The 20,290-nt window shown below is 28.7% G+C and overlaps 1 protein-coding gene and 1 long non-coding RNA gene across 2 annotated transcripts; both read right to left on the bottom strand.

Moving 5' to 3' along the window:
- Positions 1–548: 548 nt before the first annotated feature.
- LOC111621263 lies at positions 549–17,939 on the bottom strand. The gene is made up of 10 exons (XM_023363348.1): positions 17,773–17,939; positions 13,610–13,710; positions 12,127–12,214; positions 11,037–11,165; positions 10,801–10,955; positions 10,633–10,723; positions 10,484–10,522; positions 1,004–1,084; positions 879–929; positions 549–799 (listed from the first exon to the last, which is right to left on the bottom strand). The coding sequence occupies exons 2-10, from the start codon at positions 13,661–13,663 to the stop codon at positions 711–713; spliced, it is 777 nt and encodes a 258-aa protein (XP_023219116.1). The 5' UTR covers positions 13,664–13,710; positions 17,773–17,939; the 3' UTR covers positions 549–710.
- LOC111621264 lies at positions 2,736–4,315 on the bottom strand. Its single transcript, XR_002756034.1, has 2 exons — positions 4,208–4,315; positions 2,736–2,812 (listed from the first exon to the last, which is right to left on the bottom strand). It is a non-coding gene; the product is annotated as an uncharacterized LOC111621264 (long non-coding RNA).
- Positions 17,940–20,290: the final 2,351 nt, after the last annotated feature.

Genomic DNA, 20,290 nt, shown 5'->3' with positions numbered 1-20,290 from the left:
TGAGATCCTGTTTTCTGTGACGTTTCATTTTTTGATATTTACTACCAGATACTGGATTTTATTCGCATTTTTTTTTTTCTTTTTTTCTCTCAAATATATTTTCGCCAGCCAACCAATGATGAACTATTTGGCAACAGACATTCTTCTATACACCCCTCTGTGGGGGTGAAACTGGGGCGTATACACAAATGGAGATTTTAGGACAGAAAGCAGGTGCGTCTTAACAAGTAATATATTCGTAAATGACCGAAAAAAAACACGGAAAAATTTACTTTTTACGTTACTTTTCACATGAAAATTTACTTATAATGGAAAATGTCTGTCCGTCGATCGAGTCTGGACACCACGACTAAAATTAGTAACGGAAAAAAAAAGGGGATCTATTAATGTCATACTAGAGATAATTTTGTTTTTTTAGCAGTTACTTCCGTGTTAGATCTCGATTGTTTGCACATTTTGCAAGCAAATTCTTCCTCTAAACGATCATTTTTCTTGCGTAATTTATTATTTGTCGACTTTTATGCATGACATACAATTTTTTTTTTAAAAAAAAAGGAAAATTTATTAAGAAAATTACCATTATAAATTTCATATTTAGCTTACATCAATGAGATAAACAGTTATTTGTACCTACAACTCACACATGTATGTAGAAAAAAAAAATGGTTAACAGGTTTATTTTGATATTTAAAATCATTGTGTGTCATTTTCTACTTGTTCATTTTCATCAAGTAAAATAACGTTAAAGCTATAAGTGTGAAGGATGAAAATAACCCAGTTGATCCATTGCATGATACTCCTACATAAAAATAAAAATTTGTATTGTATTTAAATGGTATTAAACTGGTTTTAATGAGTGTCGAAAACTGAAACTTTACCTTCGTGCCTTATTGTAAACTTAATCTGATCGAAGGTTTTACATTCTTTATCTATGGGGAAAACCATTTGTAAAGTATTAATATAAGTCAAGTAATTAGATATAAATGATTAATGAATAACTTACCTAAACACTTTGCTTCGTGACTACCTGTGTCCTTTCCTTCTATGGAAAAGTGGAAAGGATCGCAGTTGTATACATTTTTGCCTAGATTTAAAAGGAAAAAAGAAGCTTAATTAATTTAAAGAATGCAGTGCTAAGTTTAAATATGTGTATTTTTTTTACCATTAATCATTAAAGGACAATGATTTTAAAAAATGTGTTTCGTTAAGATATGTTTGTATGCATTTAAAAATTTCATACAAAGATATCTCAATGATACTCTACTGCAGTTAATTATTGATAAATAAAGTTTAAATATCAATTAATTAAGATATATTCTTGACAGTAATTAAAAGATATAAAAAATCCATAGACTGATGAGGAAATTTATCATTAAATTTGGAAATGAAATGGTCAGAGAATAAAACAGTTGCAGAGATGAAATTTTTGAAATCAAACATGGATATTTGAGACTAAAAAAGTAAAATAGATGTTAAATACAAGAAGAGCTAGGAGCTAAAAGTGTTGTTCAGAAGTATATTTGTAGATTTGGAGTACCTGGGGGGTAATGAGATATATATATATATATATATATATATATAATGTGCATGTTTTAATAGCATACACTAGTACAGTGGGTTTCTTTTAACATTTCCAATATTTATATCAGCATAGTATTTAACAACTTATCATTAACAATTTTCTAATTATATACTGTCTATAGAAGAATTCTTAGAAACCTTTCTCATTTAGTGCCTTAAACATATGTCTCCTCTGCCCCTCTCTCACTAAGTTCAATGCAGACATAGTGAAAGAGGGGCAGAGGAGATATATGTTTAAGGCACTAAATGAGAAAAGTTTCTAAGAATTCTTCTGTAGACAGTACAGACAGTATATCTGAATTTTAGGAACAGAATGTTCTCCTCCAAATGAAGAGAGTTCAACTTTTCCATGTGCTCTCTTCCAGATGGAATAAGGATAAGTAAAGAGAAATGGCCAAAACTATGGCCTGATAAGATAAAGGTCTATACATAATATGTAGATGAATGAAAAGAGAAACATTTAAGCCACCATAGAAAGCTTGCTTTTTAATTTGTACAGATAAAAAGAAGAAAAGACCTTTTAATGATAATAAAATTGAAAGCTATAAATTATATATTATAGGTTTTAGAAAGAAATTTATATTATTTATGGTATTATTGTGCATTATAATAGTTTAATTGATATAATAATATATTTATCTTTCATAATATCCATTTTTATGATGGATTACAATAGAATTACAGCAATAGAATGAACAATGTGATTATATAAAGATAGCATCATCATCTGAGATAGAACAATAAAAATATATTTAAGGAATAGCATTAAATTTACTAAAAAAAACCATAAAATTGTAATAAAATGCTCTCAGTTTATTGAAATATTTTTCTCAATGCTACACTCTATTTATTCTTATATAGCTGTATATGTTTTTTTCCTTTTACAAATCAGTGAATCTACATTTATCTTTACTTTATCTGGATTCAATATATCATATATNCTGAATTTATAATTTTTATTCATTCAAATATTAAAAAAAGACGTTATATTATTTTTAACAATAATAATTTTATCAGTAGTAATAAACAAAAAATAGTAAACTAAGTTAAAAACATCTAACATAAATTTTATTTTATTCATTCATTTAAATTATAATTAAAAATAATCTTAATTAATGTTTTAAAATAGAAAAGTGTGCTTACCACGATGTTTATTTTTCAGTTCCCAATAAGCATTTTGAAAATTACGATCTTGTTTTAATGTTTTAGCATAATTAAAGTACACTATAGTCTGCCAAAACATAAATAATAATAAATTTACAAAAATTATAATATAGTTCTATACAAAAATAAAATATAAATTAGAACTGCAACTGATTATTTATCTTTTTAAGAAAAAAAAAACTGTTTTTAAATACAGTATAGTCCAAATTAACTAAGGTCCATTTAACTGATGTGAATTGTAGAAGAGTATTTTGTCAACAAAGACAAAATACTCTTCTTGGTTGCTAATGAAATTAATTAACAGTGTTCTATTGTATAATTTAAAAGTGATTGCATTCAATAGTAAATGTAATCTGAAAATAAATCAGCAACAAGTTGCTCAACTTTCCTGGCAACATTTATAATTTTGGTGGCATCATCTGTTATCATATTTTATTTTTAAAAACTTTTTATATTTTTAACTATTATAAAATGGCAAAAACCTTAATTTTGAGGGTAGGATGAGTTTTATAAAAAAAATTGTAAATGAGTAAAATTGTCATTAAGTCCTATCCTACTGGAGATACACATGATCCCCATTATCTCCCCACTCCTTGATTAAAGAATTGCCAAAATTTAATAGCATCAATACCCCTAATAAACAAACCGCCTTGCAAAATTTCAGAAACTTTTGAGGAGTTATTAAGCTTCAAAGAGGGTAAATAAAATTGTGCGATACACACATACTGTACACTTAACATCCATACATACAGAAATTATCCCCAATTTTTTTTTTGCATTTCTTGACGTTTCAAGATGTCCTAAGTCCAAAAATGTAAAAATGTAGGGTTCATTTTTTTACCAATTGCCATACTTTCCTTCTGTTATATATAACAGTTTGGAATGTAATAATGTATATTGCATGCGTTAATGCATCCAAATCCAGTTCATTTAATAATTTAAAAAACATTCTACGTTATATAGGTTTTTGGCTATTCGAGGGATATTCTCAGTCAGCATTACCTTGAATGATTGGGACCTACTGTGTATATTTGTGTATGTATGTAATACATATATTGTTCAAAATAGTTATCAAATATTGCAATATCAGATTTATTTTATATAAAATTTAGCATTCTATGCATTAAAATGTTGCGATTTATGTATAATACAATGAAAATTTACAATAAATTTCCAGATATCTGTATCTTTTCAATGCCACAAACATATACTACTGTTTTAATAACTGTAGAATGTCATCATAGTTTATAAGAGTTTCAAAACAATCTTTTCTAATTTACATTGTTCAAATTAGATAAATTATTATTTAAATAAATAAATATATATTAAGGACTTCATTAACATTTTATCACATATAATGAACTTATAATAAAATTTGGAGTATAAAATTTAAACTTTTATAGTAATCATTGAAGTTTTAATCTATTTTTAATTAAAACATTTTCTTTTATTTATATTCTACCTTTCCAGGAACCCCTCCAGAATGTGATCTATCCAATTCATAGTCCGTTAACATCTTATATAATGATTGTAGTACATACGTTTCATCAACTTGCGAAAAACCTGTAAATTTGTATAAAAATTTATGATATTTTTAATTTATTTAATATCTTAAATGAGGAAACTTATAAAATTTAAAATTGAATATAAAAATAAAAAGCTTATATAGTTTACAATCAAGATAAAGATTTTGATTACTTAACTGATGTAAATAGATTTATACTATTTGTAATGTATATAATGTTTCAATATAGTTATAATAAATCATATCTAAGTTTAAATCATATTATAATATTGAATGATATGAATTTGATTAAAAATAATACAAATCTGTTAATACATCTAAGAAAATTAAATGCTTGGATAGAAAAAATAATGATCTAATCCATAAATAATTGTTTTTTAAATACAATACATCTTGATGTAGTGCCCTCCAAATCAGCATCATCCTTGTAAAGTACCAATGAATACTTGCAATGAAATCTACATAAATATTAAATATGCAACATCTTTCAGTATCTATGAATTACTGAATGCTAGAGATTGGCAATAGTTAACCACTAATAAAATTAAATTATGTAGTTAATTACTCTAGCTATTTTTCATTCACTATAATGTTGCCTTGTTGTAATCGATTATATTAAGCAGAGCAAACACTTCTTGACTTTTATGGAGCTGGCTTCAACTTTTTTACTCATTTGAGAAATTGTATCATTTGAAATTTTTATATTGCCATTTGATAAAATTCAAATTCAAACAGAAACAATCAATCAGATATTATGTTTCTCCAAAAGCATGTGAAAGAAAATGCATGGCTTGTTATGTAAGTATAAATCAAGTTATTGTTCTATTACTTAAATTGAAAAGACAGTCTACAGGAATTTTCATGTAAAATCAGGAATTTAGAAAATAAAAGCATTAGTTTGAATGAGCTCAACAGGGACTGAAACTACTGAACACTGGTTTCAAGTTTGCCTGTTGTCAACAGGCTGGCCGCATGGAGTTTTCTGGGTTTTCTTCACGTCACTAGTACTTTCAACTATTTTCAACTTTGTATTACATTGCTGTTTATACTAGTTAACTAGGTAGTTAATGTCTGTCATTACTAAATGCATTATATATGACATCATCATCAGATCATATGGCCTCATTAATATATATACAGTAATACCCCGAACTTACGCGATAGGTGGGACCAAGCGGTAACCACGTAAGTCAAATTCGCGTAAGTCGGGGTATAATTTCGCATATAAATACATACAAATAATTTTTAATTGGGGCCAGGAGACTAAAGAAAACAATAATTTAGAAAAAAATGTTTAATAAAATCCTAGATAATACATATGTATAACAAATTAGGCTATATTATTTTACAATTTTTCACATTCACTTGATTATTACGCCATAATTTTAACATTGTTTCCATCTCAGCGATAATACTGTGACGTTTAGGAATGATGCTTGAATTTAAAGATTGAGCATTTCTCACAGCTTCGAGAATTTTTTCTTTCCTTTTATAATTGTTCCGTCAATTCCGGTAGATCAAACTTCTTTGCCAATTCACAAATTTTCATTTTTGTATCAAAGTCTTTAATAATTGATACGTTCGTAAGTCAAACAAGTTAAACGCGTTAGTAACAAATCGTTCGAAAAGTCTAATGAAATAGGAATAACGATGACGTCATTCTCGTTTAACTTGTTCGACTTTACGAACATATCCAATGTTAACTTTACATTCCAAAGATAAAGTTTTTCTTTTCTTGTTTGATGCAGAAGAATTAGTTCTACTTCGTTTGGATGACATAGTAGAGTCTCTCGAGTCTCCGTAGANTTTTTGAAATCAAACATGGATATTTGAGACTAAAAAAGTAAAATAGATGTTAAATACAAGAAGAGCTAGGAGCTAAAAGTGTTGTTCAGAAGTATATTTGTAGATTTGGAGTACCTGGGGGGTAATGAGATATATATATATATATATATATATATATAAAATGTGCATGTTTTAATAGCATACACTAGTACAGTGGGTTTCTTTTAACATTTCCAATATTTATATCAGCATAGTATTTAACAACTTATCATTAACAATTTTCTAATTATATACTGTCTATAGAAGAATTCTTAGAAACCTTTCTCATTTAGTGCCTTAAACATATGTCTCCTCTGCCCCTCTCTCACTAAGTTCAATGCAGACATAGTGAAAGAGGGGCAGAGGAGATATATGTTTAAGGCACTAAATGAGAAAAGTTTCTAAGAATTCTTCTGTAGACAGTACAGACAGTATATCTGAATTTTAGGAACAGAATGTTCTCCTCCAAATGAAGAGAGTTCAACTTTTCCATGTGCTCTCTTCCAGATGGAATAAGGATAAGTAAAGAGAAATGGCCAAAACTATGGCCTGATAAGATAAAGGTCTATACATAATATGTAGATGAATGAAAAGAGAAACATTTAAGCCACCATAGAAAGCTTGCTTTTTAATTTGTACAGATAAAAAGAAGAAAAGACCTTTTAATGATAATAAAATTGAAAGCTATAAATTATATATTATAGGTTTTAGAAAGAAATTTATATTATTTATGGTATTATTGTGCATTATAATAGTTTAATTGATATAATAATATATTTATCTTTCATAATATCCATTTTTATGATGGATTACAATAGAATTACAGCAATAGAATGAACAATGTGATTATATAAAGATAGCATCATCATCTGAGATAGAACAATAAAAATATATTTAAGGAATAGCATTAAATTTACTAAAAAAAACCATAAAATTGTAATAAAATGCTCTCAGTTTATTGAAATATTTTTCTCAATGCTACACTCTATTTATTCTTATATAGCTGTATATGTTTTTTTCCTTTTACAAATCAGTGAATCTACATTTATCTTTACTTTATCTGGATTCAATATATCATATATATATATATATATATATATATATATATACGAACAAGTATTTTATGATTTCAATCTTCAAATAGATAATGAACAAAAAATTAGATGATTCTTTCAAAAAGCTTTTTCATAACTGAAATATATTTTTATAAATTAATCTAGAAAGACTGAAGCAAAGAACCAGCCTATTACTCTGATGGCTGTCTGCACCAACACACTTAATCTACAGACTAGAATTAGACCTAGAATCAATAAAAAATACACATTGCACTGACAAGATAATCTGGGAAATTAAATTTATCTAAAAAATAGAAGGAATAAAGTTGTTAGCGTTCAGATTAAATGCAATGACTGTAATGTATTATAAAAATAAGACTAGAATGAAATAAGTCATTCCTTCATTATGCAGAGCAATAATCTTAGCGTGTGTAAGCGCTGCCTTTAAACAACATACTTTAGATTAACAAAGAAACTTTTCAGAATTGTAACATGGGACTCTCAATTTTGAAATGACCATCACACATGACAAGCACCCATTATACAGGGTGTCCCAGAAGTCTTTCCCTGATTACAAACATGCAGAAAGCAGAAAATATGACACATAGACACATATCTTTTATTTTGAATTACAGGTAACATATTCAAGTTTTTGTGTGTACATACATACTCACTGTTACTTTGTTTGTTACAGAACAATCACAGCCAATACCTATCTTGATATGTTGCAGTTATTTGTTGTGCCACAGATTCAGGACATTTCTGGACTTAATTTTCCAACAAGATGGTGCGCCAACTCATTGGGAGTTAGATGTTTGTGCCTATTTGGATACAGCATTTCCGGGAAGATGGATCGTGTGTGGTGGTCCCATCAACTGGCCTCTGCAATCACCGGACATAACACCACTGGATGTCTTCCTTTGGGGTTATGTCAAGGACCAGGTTTACCAAACACCAGTGAATGACATCGCAGCATTATGGCGCAGAATTACTGACGTCATAACATCCATCCCTCACAATATGTTGACCAACACATAGGTGGAATTGGAATATTGCCTGGATATCCTTCGAGCAACGAAAGGAGCACACGTCGAAATTTATTAATGAGTATGTATGTACACACAAAAACTCGAATATGTTACCTGCAATTCAAGATAAAAGATATGTGTCTGTATCATATTTTTTGCCTTCTGCACGTTTGTAATCAGGGAAAGACTTCTGGGACACTCTGTATAACTATATATTGTAGTAACATTCAAATTCTCCAACAATGTTAGACCCTACATTATTATAAAGACAGAAAAAACAATTACAAAAACTCAAACTAAGCAGTACATTATTATTCATACTGAACTGTACATCAAATTCTTTTTATTAAAGATAAGTGCATCATAGAGAATATTATATCTGATGATAATGATATCACTATTGTAGTCATGAATTGATGTAGAAAATTGTTGAGCAGTTTTTACATTAGAAAAATATTTGGTTTTGGTCCAGTGGTAAAGAGTAGACATAATGATGAAGAACCTGATTATATTTCACTCAATATAAACAGGAAAAGGAGGAATAAACAGTTACACATCTAGATAATATCAAAATAAATGAGTTTTATTTTGATATAAATACTTTTTATGTGTCAATTATCTATATATATAAATGAATTCTTGTTTGTTTTGTCCTTTATATAAATCTTTATTCTTAAACTGATCTGAACCAAAGTTTATACGAGTATTACTTAGACCTTAGAATTGACACTAAACTATATACTATCCGAAAATATTGATTTGATTTCTATATATGAATTAATTTTTGCCTGTATCCGACTTGCTGCTGGTACATATAGTATCATCTATTGGCAAAAAATTTTTTTAAATACTTAAATTAAATTCATACAAAAAAGAATATAATTTAAAACAACAAATATTATATTCACTTAATTACTGTGATGATATATCCTGAAACTTTATTAGAATTAAGATAAGTACTATTCAGAAATGAAAAAAACCCAAGTTGTTAGTTGTAGAAAACCAAATATTTATATAGTTTTCACAGTAGAACACTTTATGCTCAAGATATAATGACGTATGTAAGGAATTATGGTCAACCTGACCTTTTTTATAACCCTAAAATGAAATCCATCTTGGTCTTTCATTAAGGAGAAACTATTAACTGGACAATCGCCCTTTTATTGCCATGATTTGACAGCATAAGTGTTTAAAAAAAAGCTCATCAAATTAATTAATGTGATAACAAAATGTTCGATCTATGGCAAAACATGCTGTTGGATATACTGTATTCAATTGAATGGCAAAATAAAGGGCTACAACATGCATATATGTAGCCCCTTTTTTTTTTGCCAACAAACAAACAAGAATTCATGGACTCTAAAATGAATTAAAAAATTAACTCCATAATTTAACAGATTATTTGACTCAAACAGATTAAAATTTGATTCAAATCAAATTTTTATCAATTGAACCAATTAAATCTTCATTAAAGCTACACACCAACCAATGCCGTATGTTATTGGGCTAGAAACTGCTATAATATTAATAATTTATAAGACAATTTGGCACTAGAGTTAGGCGCCATCTCTTGATAAATTTAATAATTATAATTTTAATTAAATAATTTAGAACTACTGGAAGAAAAGAATCGGCCAGGAGTGGGACTCAAACTTGCAACTCCTGCTTACCATGCAGATGCGTTGCCAATTACACTACATGGACCTCCAATCCAATCTCCTCTTCCAGTATATATAAGGTTACATTACAACCATTGACGGTTATTATGGTGCCGGCTGGGGATGCACCCGCACCCTCATCCTGTAAACATCGCCAAAGGCACTCAACTGGCCATTGCGAACCCCAGCAAGGTGTACGTATATAAACAAACATCATCACTAAACCCGATTTTAATATAATCGGGTTTATTGATGATGTTTAGTTATAATATAAACTTATTAATTTGCTTTTAATTACTGTATTTCAATATTAACATCGAGTCAATACAGAGTTTTCGGTATAGTATATTATTAGTTAGGCCTATTTTTAATAGTAACTCTGAGGCAACCAGAAACTACGTTTATCCAGCATCAACCAATCCCCACAGGTGCAAGTTATCTGAAAGTTTATCATATTTACAATATAAATAATCAATTGTAAAGAATACTGATGAATTTTGTCAGCTGTAGTGATAATAAATTAAAGGTTTCTAAATTTGTACAAGAAAAATTGATGATTACATAAGAAAAATGAGAAATCTATTTTGAAAAATCAATGTACATATTTATTACCAAAATAATAAATTTTCAAACAATTAATGTATTTACCTTTACATGGATTAGATATATAAACACTTAAGACATCATCTGAAAAAATAATAATAATAAAAAAGGTAAATTTACTTCTGATAAAAAATTTTTTTCAAAATTTATATTTCAAAAATCAGTAGCAAGTTATTTTGATTAACAAAATTTACCTGTACTTGAAGTTTCTTGGCAATACCCTTTATGTATATGTGTCTTATATCTGGAAAAACATACTCTAATATTGCCATCTACTGCACTGAACTATAATTTATAAACAAATCTAGATTACTTTCTTGTTCTTGGCATCTAAATATTTTATACGTTATAATTACATTCACCTGAAATTTTATGTGAAAACTTTTCAAGAAGAATTCAGGAAACATAGACCAATACTGTATTCGTTTAGGAGTTACGTAGCCTTGGAATACCGAATCATAGTCATCTAGGACGCTTGGTCTTTCATTACATTCTTTATATTGAAGAATTCCTGGTGCTAAAATGTAATATGAAAATTAAGATATAAAATAACATTATAATAATAATAATAATAAATTAAATGTATAAAATTTATTACATTCGCAAATTTCATTTTTTAAATTGTCCACAATCTCCTTAGCAGTGTCTTCTAAAATCACTTTCTCATAATCTGTAGCAAGCCTTTGTAATAAAGATCGATCAGAACCAACTGCAAAGATCTGAACATCTGAAATAAGAATAATAGTTTTATCTATTTTTTAAAGTTACAGTATGTAGTTTATATAAAAAATATATTTTGATAAAAAATTAAGTTTGAAAATAAAAATTATATATAGGATATTTTGTATTATAGGTGTTTTTTTCATTCATTTATACCGAATGACCATTATTAATGTACCCTTCAACACTGTCTAAAAAGATATTATCAGTTCAAATGTAACCAAATCTGATATGATGATATTTTAGAAAATGTGGAAGACAGTTCCACATGTCCTGAAATATGTAAAATAAAATTAAACCACACAAGTTACCACTATAAAATTTATTTATTAAAAATAGTTTGACACTGAAGCAACAAATCTTTTATTTGTACAAGACACTCGTGCTATATAGAGATATTAGCAATGCAGGAAATTCTGCTCAATTTGTCCCTATTCTAAAGATGTAAAACCAAAGGCAATGAACGGTGTGTTCAATGCGCAACTGTAATTGATCCCATGTGATGCTTCTCATATCAGTGTGATAATGAGAAATTTGCAATAAGTCCTTAATAAATATACTTTTTAGATATCCTCACAACCAAAAATCATCCCAATTAATATTTAGAGAATGAGGTAAGAAATGTATGACTCATTGGTGAAATGTCACAAACTGCTGTATGTAGCATATGATACTCAGAGGCACTTCAAGCACGAAACAAGTTGACTTAAAGAACTGTTGCTATTGTAGTTAGGGTACAATAAAAGCATTATCATTTCTCAATGTTCTGAATTTATAATTTTTATTCATTCAAATATTAAAAAAAGACGTTATATTATTTTTAACAATAATAATTTTATCAGTAGTAATAAACAAAAAATAGTAAACTAAGTTAAAAACATCTAACATAAATTTTATTTTATTCATTCATTTAAATTATAATTAAAAATAATCTTAATTAATGTTTTAAAATAGAAAAGTGTGCTTACCACGATGTTTATTTTTCAGTTCCCAATAAGCATTTTGAAAATTACGATCTTGTTTTAATGTTTTAGCATAATTAAAGTACACTATAGTCTGCCAAAACATAAATAATAATAAATTTACAAAAATTATAATATAGTTCTATACAAAAATAAAATATAAATTAGAACTGCAACTGATTATTTATCTTTTTAAGAAAAAAAAAACTGTTTTTAAATACAGTATAGTCCAAATTAACTAAGGTCCATTTAACTGATGTGAATTGTAGAAGAGTATTTTGTCAACAAAGACAAAATACTCTTCTTGGTTGCTAATGAAATTAATTAACAGTGTTCTATTGTATAATTTAAAAGTGATTGCATTCAATAGTAAATGTAATCTGAAAATAAATCAGCAACAAGTTGCTCAACTTTCCTGGCAACATTTATAATTTTGGTGGCATCATCTGTTATCATATTTTATTTTTAAAAACTTTTTATATTTTTAACTATTATAAAATGGCAAAAACCTTAATTTTGAGGGTAGGATGAGTTTTATAAAAAAAATTGTAAATGAGTAAAATTGTCATTAAGTCCTATCCTACTGGAGATACACATGATCCCCATTATCTCCCCACTCCTTGATTAAAGAATTGCCAAAATTTAATAGCATCAATACCCCTAATAAACAAACCGCCTTGCAAAATTTCAGAAACTTTTGAGGAGTTATTAAGCTTCAAAGAGGGTAAATAAAATTGTGCGATACACACATACTGTACACTTAACATCCATACATACAGAAATTATCCCCAATTTTTTTTTTGCATTTCTTGACGTTTCAAGATGTCCTAAGTCCAAAAATGTAAAAATGTAGGGTTCATTTTTTTACCAATTGCCATACTTTCCTTCTGTTATATATAACAGTTTGGAATGTAATAATGTATATTGCATGCGTTAATGCATCCAAATCCAGTTCATTTAATAATTTAAAAAACATTCTACGTTATATAGGTTTTTGGCTATTCGAGGGATATTCTCAGTCAGCATTACCTTGAATGATTGGGACCTACTGTGTATATTTGTGTATGTATGTAATACATATATTGTTCAAAATAGTTATCAAATATTGCAATATCAGATTTATTTTATATAAAATTTAGCATTCTATGCATTAAAATGTTGCGATTTATGTATAATACAATGAAAATTTACAATAAATTTCCAGATATCTGTATCTTTTCAATGCCACAAACATATACTACTGTTTTAATAACTGTAGAATGTCATCATAGTTTATAAGAGTTTCAAAACAATCTTTTCTAATTTACATTGTTCAAATTAGATAAATTATTATTTAAATAAATAAATATATATTAAGGACTTCATTAACATTTTATCACATATAATGAACTTATAATAAAATTTGGAGTATAAAATTTAAACTTTTATAGTAATCATTGAAGTTTTAATCTATTTTTAATTAAAACATTTTCTTTTATTTATATTCTACCTTTCCAGGAACCCCTCCAGAATGTGATCTATCCAATTCATAGTCCGTTAACATCTTATATAATGATTGTAGTACATACGTTTCATCAACTTGCGAAAAACCTGTAAATTTGTATAAAAATTTATGATATTTTTAATTTATTTAATATCTTAAATGAGGAAACTTATAAAATTTAAAATTGAATATAAAAATAAAAAGCTTATATAGTTTACAATCAAGATAAAGATTTTGATTACTTAACTGATGTAAATAGATTTATACTATTTGTAATGTATATAATGTTTCAATATAGTTATAATAAATCATATCTAAGTTTAAATCATATTATAATATTGAATGATATGAATTTGATTAAAAACAATACAAATCTGTTAATACATCTAAGAAAATTAAATGCTTGGATAGAAAAAATAATGATCTAATCCATAAATAATTGTTTTTTAAATACAATACATCTTGATGTAGTGCCCTCCAAATCAGCATCATCCTTGTAAAGTACCAATGAATACTTGCAATGAAATCTACATAAATATTAAATATGCAACATCTTTCAGTATCTATGAATTACTGAATGCTAGAGATTGGCAATAGTTAACCACTAATAAAATTAAATTATGTAGTTAATTACTCTAGCTATTTTTCATTCACTATAATGTTGCCTTGTTGTAATCGATTATATTAAGCAGAGCAAACACTTCTTGACTTTTATGGAGCTGGCTTCAACTTTTTTACTCATTTGAGAAATTGTATCATTTGAAATTTTTATATTGCCATTTGATAAAATTCAAATTCAAACAGAAACAATCAATCAGATATTATGTTTCTCCAAAAGCATGTGAAAGAAAATGCATGGCTTGTTATGTAAGTATAAATCAAGTTATTGTTCTATTACTTAAATTGAAAAGACAGTCTACAGGAATTTTCATGTAAAATCAGGAATTTAGAAAATAAAAGCATTAGTTTGAATGAGCTCAACAGGGACTGAAACTACTGAACACTGGTTTCAAGTTTGCCTGTTGTCAACAGGCTGGCCGCATGGAGTTTTCTGGGTTTTCTTCACGTCACTAGTACTTTCAACTATTTTCAACTTTGTATTACATTGCTGTTTATACTAGTTAACTAGGTAGTTAATGTCTGTCATTACTAAATGCATTATATATGACATCATCATCAGATCATATGGCCTCATTAATATATATACAGTAATACCCCGAACTTACGCGATAGGTGGGACCAAGCGGTAACCACGTAAGTCAAATTCGCGTAAGTCGGGGTATAATTTCGCATATAAATACATACAAATAATTTTTAATTGGGGCCAGGAGACTAAAGAAAACAATAATTTAGAAAAAAATGTTTAATAAAATCCTAGATAATACATATGTATAACAAATTAGGCTATATTATTTTACAATTTTTCACATTCACTTGATTATTACGCCATAATTTTAACATTGTTTCCATCTCAGCGATAATACTGTGACGTTTAGGAATGATGCTTGAATTTAAAGATTGAGCATTTCTCACAGCTTCGAGAATTTTTTCTTTCCTTTTATAATTGTTCCGTCAATTCCGGTAGATCAAACTTCTTTGCCAATTCACAAATTTTCATTTTTGTATCAAAGTCTTTAATAATTGATACGTTCGTAAGTCAAACAAGTTAAACGCGTTAGTAACAAATCGTTCGAAAAGTCTAATGAAATAGGAATAACGATGACGTCATTCTCGTTTAACTTGTTCGACTTTACGAACATATCCAATGTTAACTTTACATTCCAAAGATAAAGTTTTTCTTTTCTTGTTTGATGCAGAAGAATTAGTTCTACTTCGTTTGGATGACATAGTAGAGTCTCTCGAGTCTCCGTAGATATAACAAACACAGAAATAAATAACGCAAAATAAATTGTAGCTATGTGTGGATTCCGCGCAACACATCTTCATAAGTCGAGGTATTACTGTAATTCTTATTGTTTAAAGTAGTTCAGTTTCATACCATAATTAATTTAGTGTCTAAAATAATGCATCTATAATGAATATTTATTTTTGCTATTGTTTATGAATAGAAAAAAAAAATTTGTTATTAAGGATAAAATTTGTTTTAAAACTTCTTAATGAGTTGGTTCTCCAATTGTTCATTCGATTAAGCTAATATGAGGAAAAATTTGAGAGATCTTTAAATTAATCACTTCAGACACTGTCCTCAGTTCAGTATAGCAATATAATGAATCAATGAAAAGCAATCAAGCAGCATTTCTAATCAGTTACTGGTGTTTCAGGTATTAAGTGGATTGCATCATTAGTTCATTAAGATATTAATCAGTATTCTATCATTAGTTCATAAAGATATTAATCAGTATTCTATTTAGTTGGAATCTAGTATCAATAGAAATGCTAATTGAATGCCATCAACCCAAATTATTCAGAATAAGTTCATGAGTATCTTTTGAACAAAATTGTGTGAACAAAATCAATCTTGATTAATTTGAAAGAAAGACTATTTGACTGGTAAACTGTTAAAATTTCTTTCAACAAGAGAATGGAAAAGATCAACCGGATAAGGATAAGCTGTCAGGGGTCTACAGCATACCGATTATAGATCGCAGATGTGATAGAAACCTTCTGTATGTGGGCTCCACCAAACGATCCTTAGAGGTTAGACTCAAAGAACATGCTGCTGATATTCAGAAACAAAGGAGCATGACGGCCCTAGCAGTATATGCCTCCAATCCGGATATAGACCCCGAATTTAAGAAAGCAAGAATTATCTGCACCACACGGTACGTACACCATATCAAATGGCTAGAGGTGGCCAGCATATACTTAGCTAACCTTAAGGATAATCAATGCATCAATTATAAAGAAGAGATTATGTTATCAACAGCGTGGCTAGCATTTATGAATGGTAATTTATGGTAGCCCATGTTGGAGTCGACTGCGCATGACATACAACGACGGAAATGGGAAACGTGCATTCGAACTTACATATTTCGAATTTAAAGTTTTTACGAGCTGCATTTTCCATCAGAGATTCGAAAAAGCCTGAAGAAGAACCGTTTTAGGGGTTCGAAAACGTTAGTTTTGGATCTTTAAGAGTTAGTAGACGCACCGGTAACAGGTTAGAAAGAGTTATATTACTATTCTCCGGTGTTGTGGTAAAGATGTGCTTTCAACAAGACTATAGAATAAAACAAATTATGTGGTTTGCCTAAATAAAAGTGAGACTTTTGTATTAGTATCATTATTCCAATACACAGAGGGCATTGTATGTCAGGAAGCAAGCTGTTTGCATATGCTGAAGCAAGTTGACTACATACAGTTGTGATATGGATTCATCCAATCACAGTATGTGCTACATTAACTGAACTCAAAACAGCAATTAAGAGAAAGTGACCCAATATGTTGTCAAATGGGGTTACTCTGTTGCATGACAACAAACACCCACATGTGGCAATAGTGTGCCAAGATTTCCTGCAGCACTTCCGCTGAGAAGATCTCTACCATTCTTTCCTATGGATCCAATATGGTGCCCTGCAACTATCACATCTTCAGGCCACCAGTTTGCTAGCAATGCTGAGGTCCAAGATGTCATTGAAGATTGATTCCACAGCCAAATACAGACATTCTTTGTTCAGAGTACCCAAAATCTAGTGATGTTCTGGAACACTTGCTTAAATGTACAAGGCAATTATGTGTAGTGAATATGTAGCCCATGTATGTCACTATTACTTTAAACCATTACAGATAAAAATCAAAAGTGCCACTTTCATTTGAGTGACCCTTATACATAAATACAAATATATTGGCTATCAAAATGTTCAAAACTGAAAGAGTAAATATGTTAATTTTTTAAATTTTTACAGTGTTTTTCTGAAATTCCTGTGTGTTTTAGTGAAAGAACAGTTTTACTGATATTATTTCAGAGCATCTTGAGAATGAATATGCACAAACATATGGTGGTGGCAACATTGTTCATTCAGGGAAAAGAACGTAATGAAAATCTGAATTTATGTAACTTATGCTCATATAAATCAGGACTAATTGTTGATATCATTTCATCAATACATTTATGAAACTAATATGAAACTTATTTAAAATCAACATAAAATTCAGTAAATAGTTCAGTTTACAATTTGAGTAATTATAATTAAAGAATTTGATCTTACCAGCATAATACCAATCCAGTTTACATCCTACGCATCCACTTGAAGTTTCATTAAAAGCAATAGTTTCTAACACTCGGTCGCCAAATCCACGGGAATTAGTAAAGATATAGAAACGACCACCATAATAGCGAATATCTAGACCAGTTGACAATGAACTAAATATGAAACAAAATTTATTTTTAAATTTTTAAAATTATAAATGAAAACCAAGTAATAATTATTTTAACAATTAATGGTTTCTTAATAACATATCCAATATTGCTGAGTTTTATTAATTTAAAATTTTGTCTTGAATGATATTTTAAAAGTAACTTATAATGATATATAAATATTTCTTCAATGAAAATACTGGCGTACCCCAGGTTATGTACATAATGTATTCTCTCAAATAATAGTTGTATCATGAATTTTCATTTCTCATAATTTTTTTTATTCAAAAGAAAGCTTTACCCCATGGAAAGTTTTTGAGTAATGACCAATATGGTTTCACATCCCAGTGTTCTGCAGAGGATATCCTCGTTAAATTATGTGACACTCTACAGCAAAGAAAGAAGAAGAGATTGATGTATGTCTCTTTTAATATTTCTAGATATCAAAGATATATATTTGACAATGTTTNTATAGCTGTATATGTTTTTTTCCTTTTACAAATCAGTGAATCTACATTTATCTTTACTTTATCTGGATTCAATATATCATATATATATATATATATATATATATACGAACAAGTATTTTATGATTTCAATCTTCAAATAGATAATGAACAAAAAATTAGATGATTCTTTCAAAAAGCTTTTTCATAACTGAAATATATTTTTATAAATTAATCTAGAAAGACTGAAGCAAAGAACCAGCCTATTACTCTGATGGCTGTCTGCACCAACACACTTAATCTACAGACTAGAATTAGACCTAGAATCAATAAAAAATACACATTGCACTGACAAGATAATCTGGGAAATTAAATTTATCTAAAAAATAGAAGGAATAAAGTTGTTAGCGTTCAGATTAAATGCAATGACTGTAATGTATTATAAAAATAAGACTAGAATGAAATAAGTCATTCCTTCATTATGCAGAGCAATAATCTTAGCGTGTGTAAGCGCTGCCTTTAAACAACATACTTTAGATTAACAAAGAAACTTTTCAGAATTGTAACATGGGACTCTCAATTTTGAAATGACCATCACACATGACAAGCACCCATTATACAGGGTGTCCCAGAAGTCTTTCCCTGATTACAAACATGCAGAAAGCAGAAAATATGACACATAGACACATATCTTTTATTTTGAATTACAGGTAACATATTCAAGTTTTTGTGTGTACATACATACTCACTGTTACTTTGTTTGTTACAGAACAATCACAGCCAATACCTATCTTGATATGTTGCAGTTATTTGTTGTGCCACAGATTCAGGACATTTCTGGACTTAATTTTCCAACAAGATGGTGCGCCAACTCATTGGGAGTTAGATGTTTGTGCCTATTTGGATACAGCATTTCCGGGAAGATGGATCGTGTGTGGTGGTCCCATCAACTGGCCTCTGCAATCACCGGACATAACACCACTGGATGTCTTCCTTTGGGGTTATGTCAAGGACCAGGTTTACCAAACACCAGTGAATGACATCGCAGCATTATGGCGCAGAATTACTGACGTCATAACATCCATCCCTCACAATATGTTGACCAACACATAGGTGGAATTGGAATATTGCCTGGATATCCTTCGAGCAACGAAAGGAGCACACGTCGAAATTTATTAATGAGTATGTATGTACACACAAAAACTCGAATATGTTACCTGCAATTCAAGATAAAAGATATGTGTCTGTATCATATTTTTTGCCTTCTGCACGTTTGTAATCAGGGAAAGACTTCTGGGACACTCTGTATAACTATATATTGTAGTAACATTCAAATTCTCCAACAATGTTAGACCCTACATTATTATAAAGACAGAAAAAACAATTACAAAAACTCAAACTAAGCAGTACATTATTATTCATACTGAACTGTACATCAAATTCTTTTTATTAAAGATAAGTGCATCATAGAGAATATTATATCTGATGATAATGATATCACTATTGTAGTCATGAATTGATGTAGAAAATTGTTGAGCAGTTTTTACATTAGAAAAATATTTGGTTTTGGTCCAGTGGTAAAGAGTAGACATAATGATGAAGAACCTGATTATATTTCACTCAATATAAACAGGAAAAGGAGGAATAAACAGTTACACATCTAGATAATATCAAAATAAATGAGTTTTATTTTGATATAAATACTTTTTATGTGTCAATTATCTATATATATAAATGAATTCTTGTTTGTTTTGTCCTTTATATAAATCTTTATTCTTAAACTGATCTGAACCAAAGTTTATACGAGTATTACTTAGACCTTAGAATTGACACTAAACTATATACTATCCGAAAATATTGATTTGATTTCTATATATGAATTAATTTTTGCCTGTATCCGACTTGCTGCTGGTACATATAGTA

This window comes from Centruroides sculpturatus, unplaced genomic scaffold (assembly GCF_000671375.1).
Source record: "Centruroides sculpturatus isolate CEXI.00-Female unplaced genomic scaffold, Cexi_2.0 scaffold271, whole genome shotgun sequence".
Classification (NCBI taxonomy): Eukaryota; Metazoa; Arthropoda; class Arachnida; order Scorpiones; family Buthidae; genus Centruroides; species Centruroides sculpturatus.
This window is presented reverse-complemented; position numbering and strand designations above follow the sequence as displayed.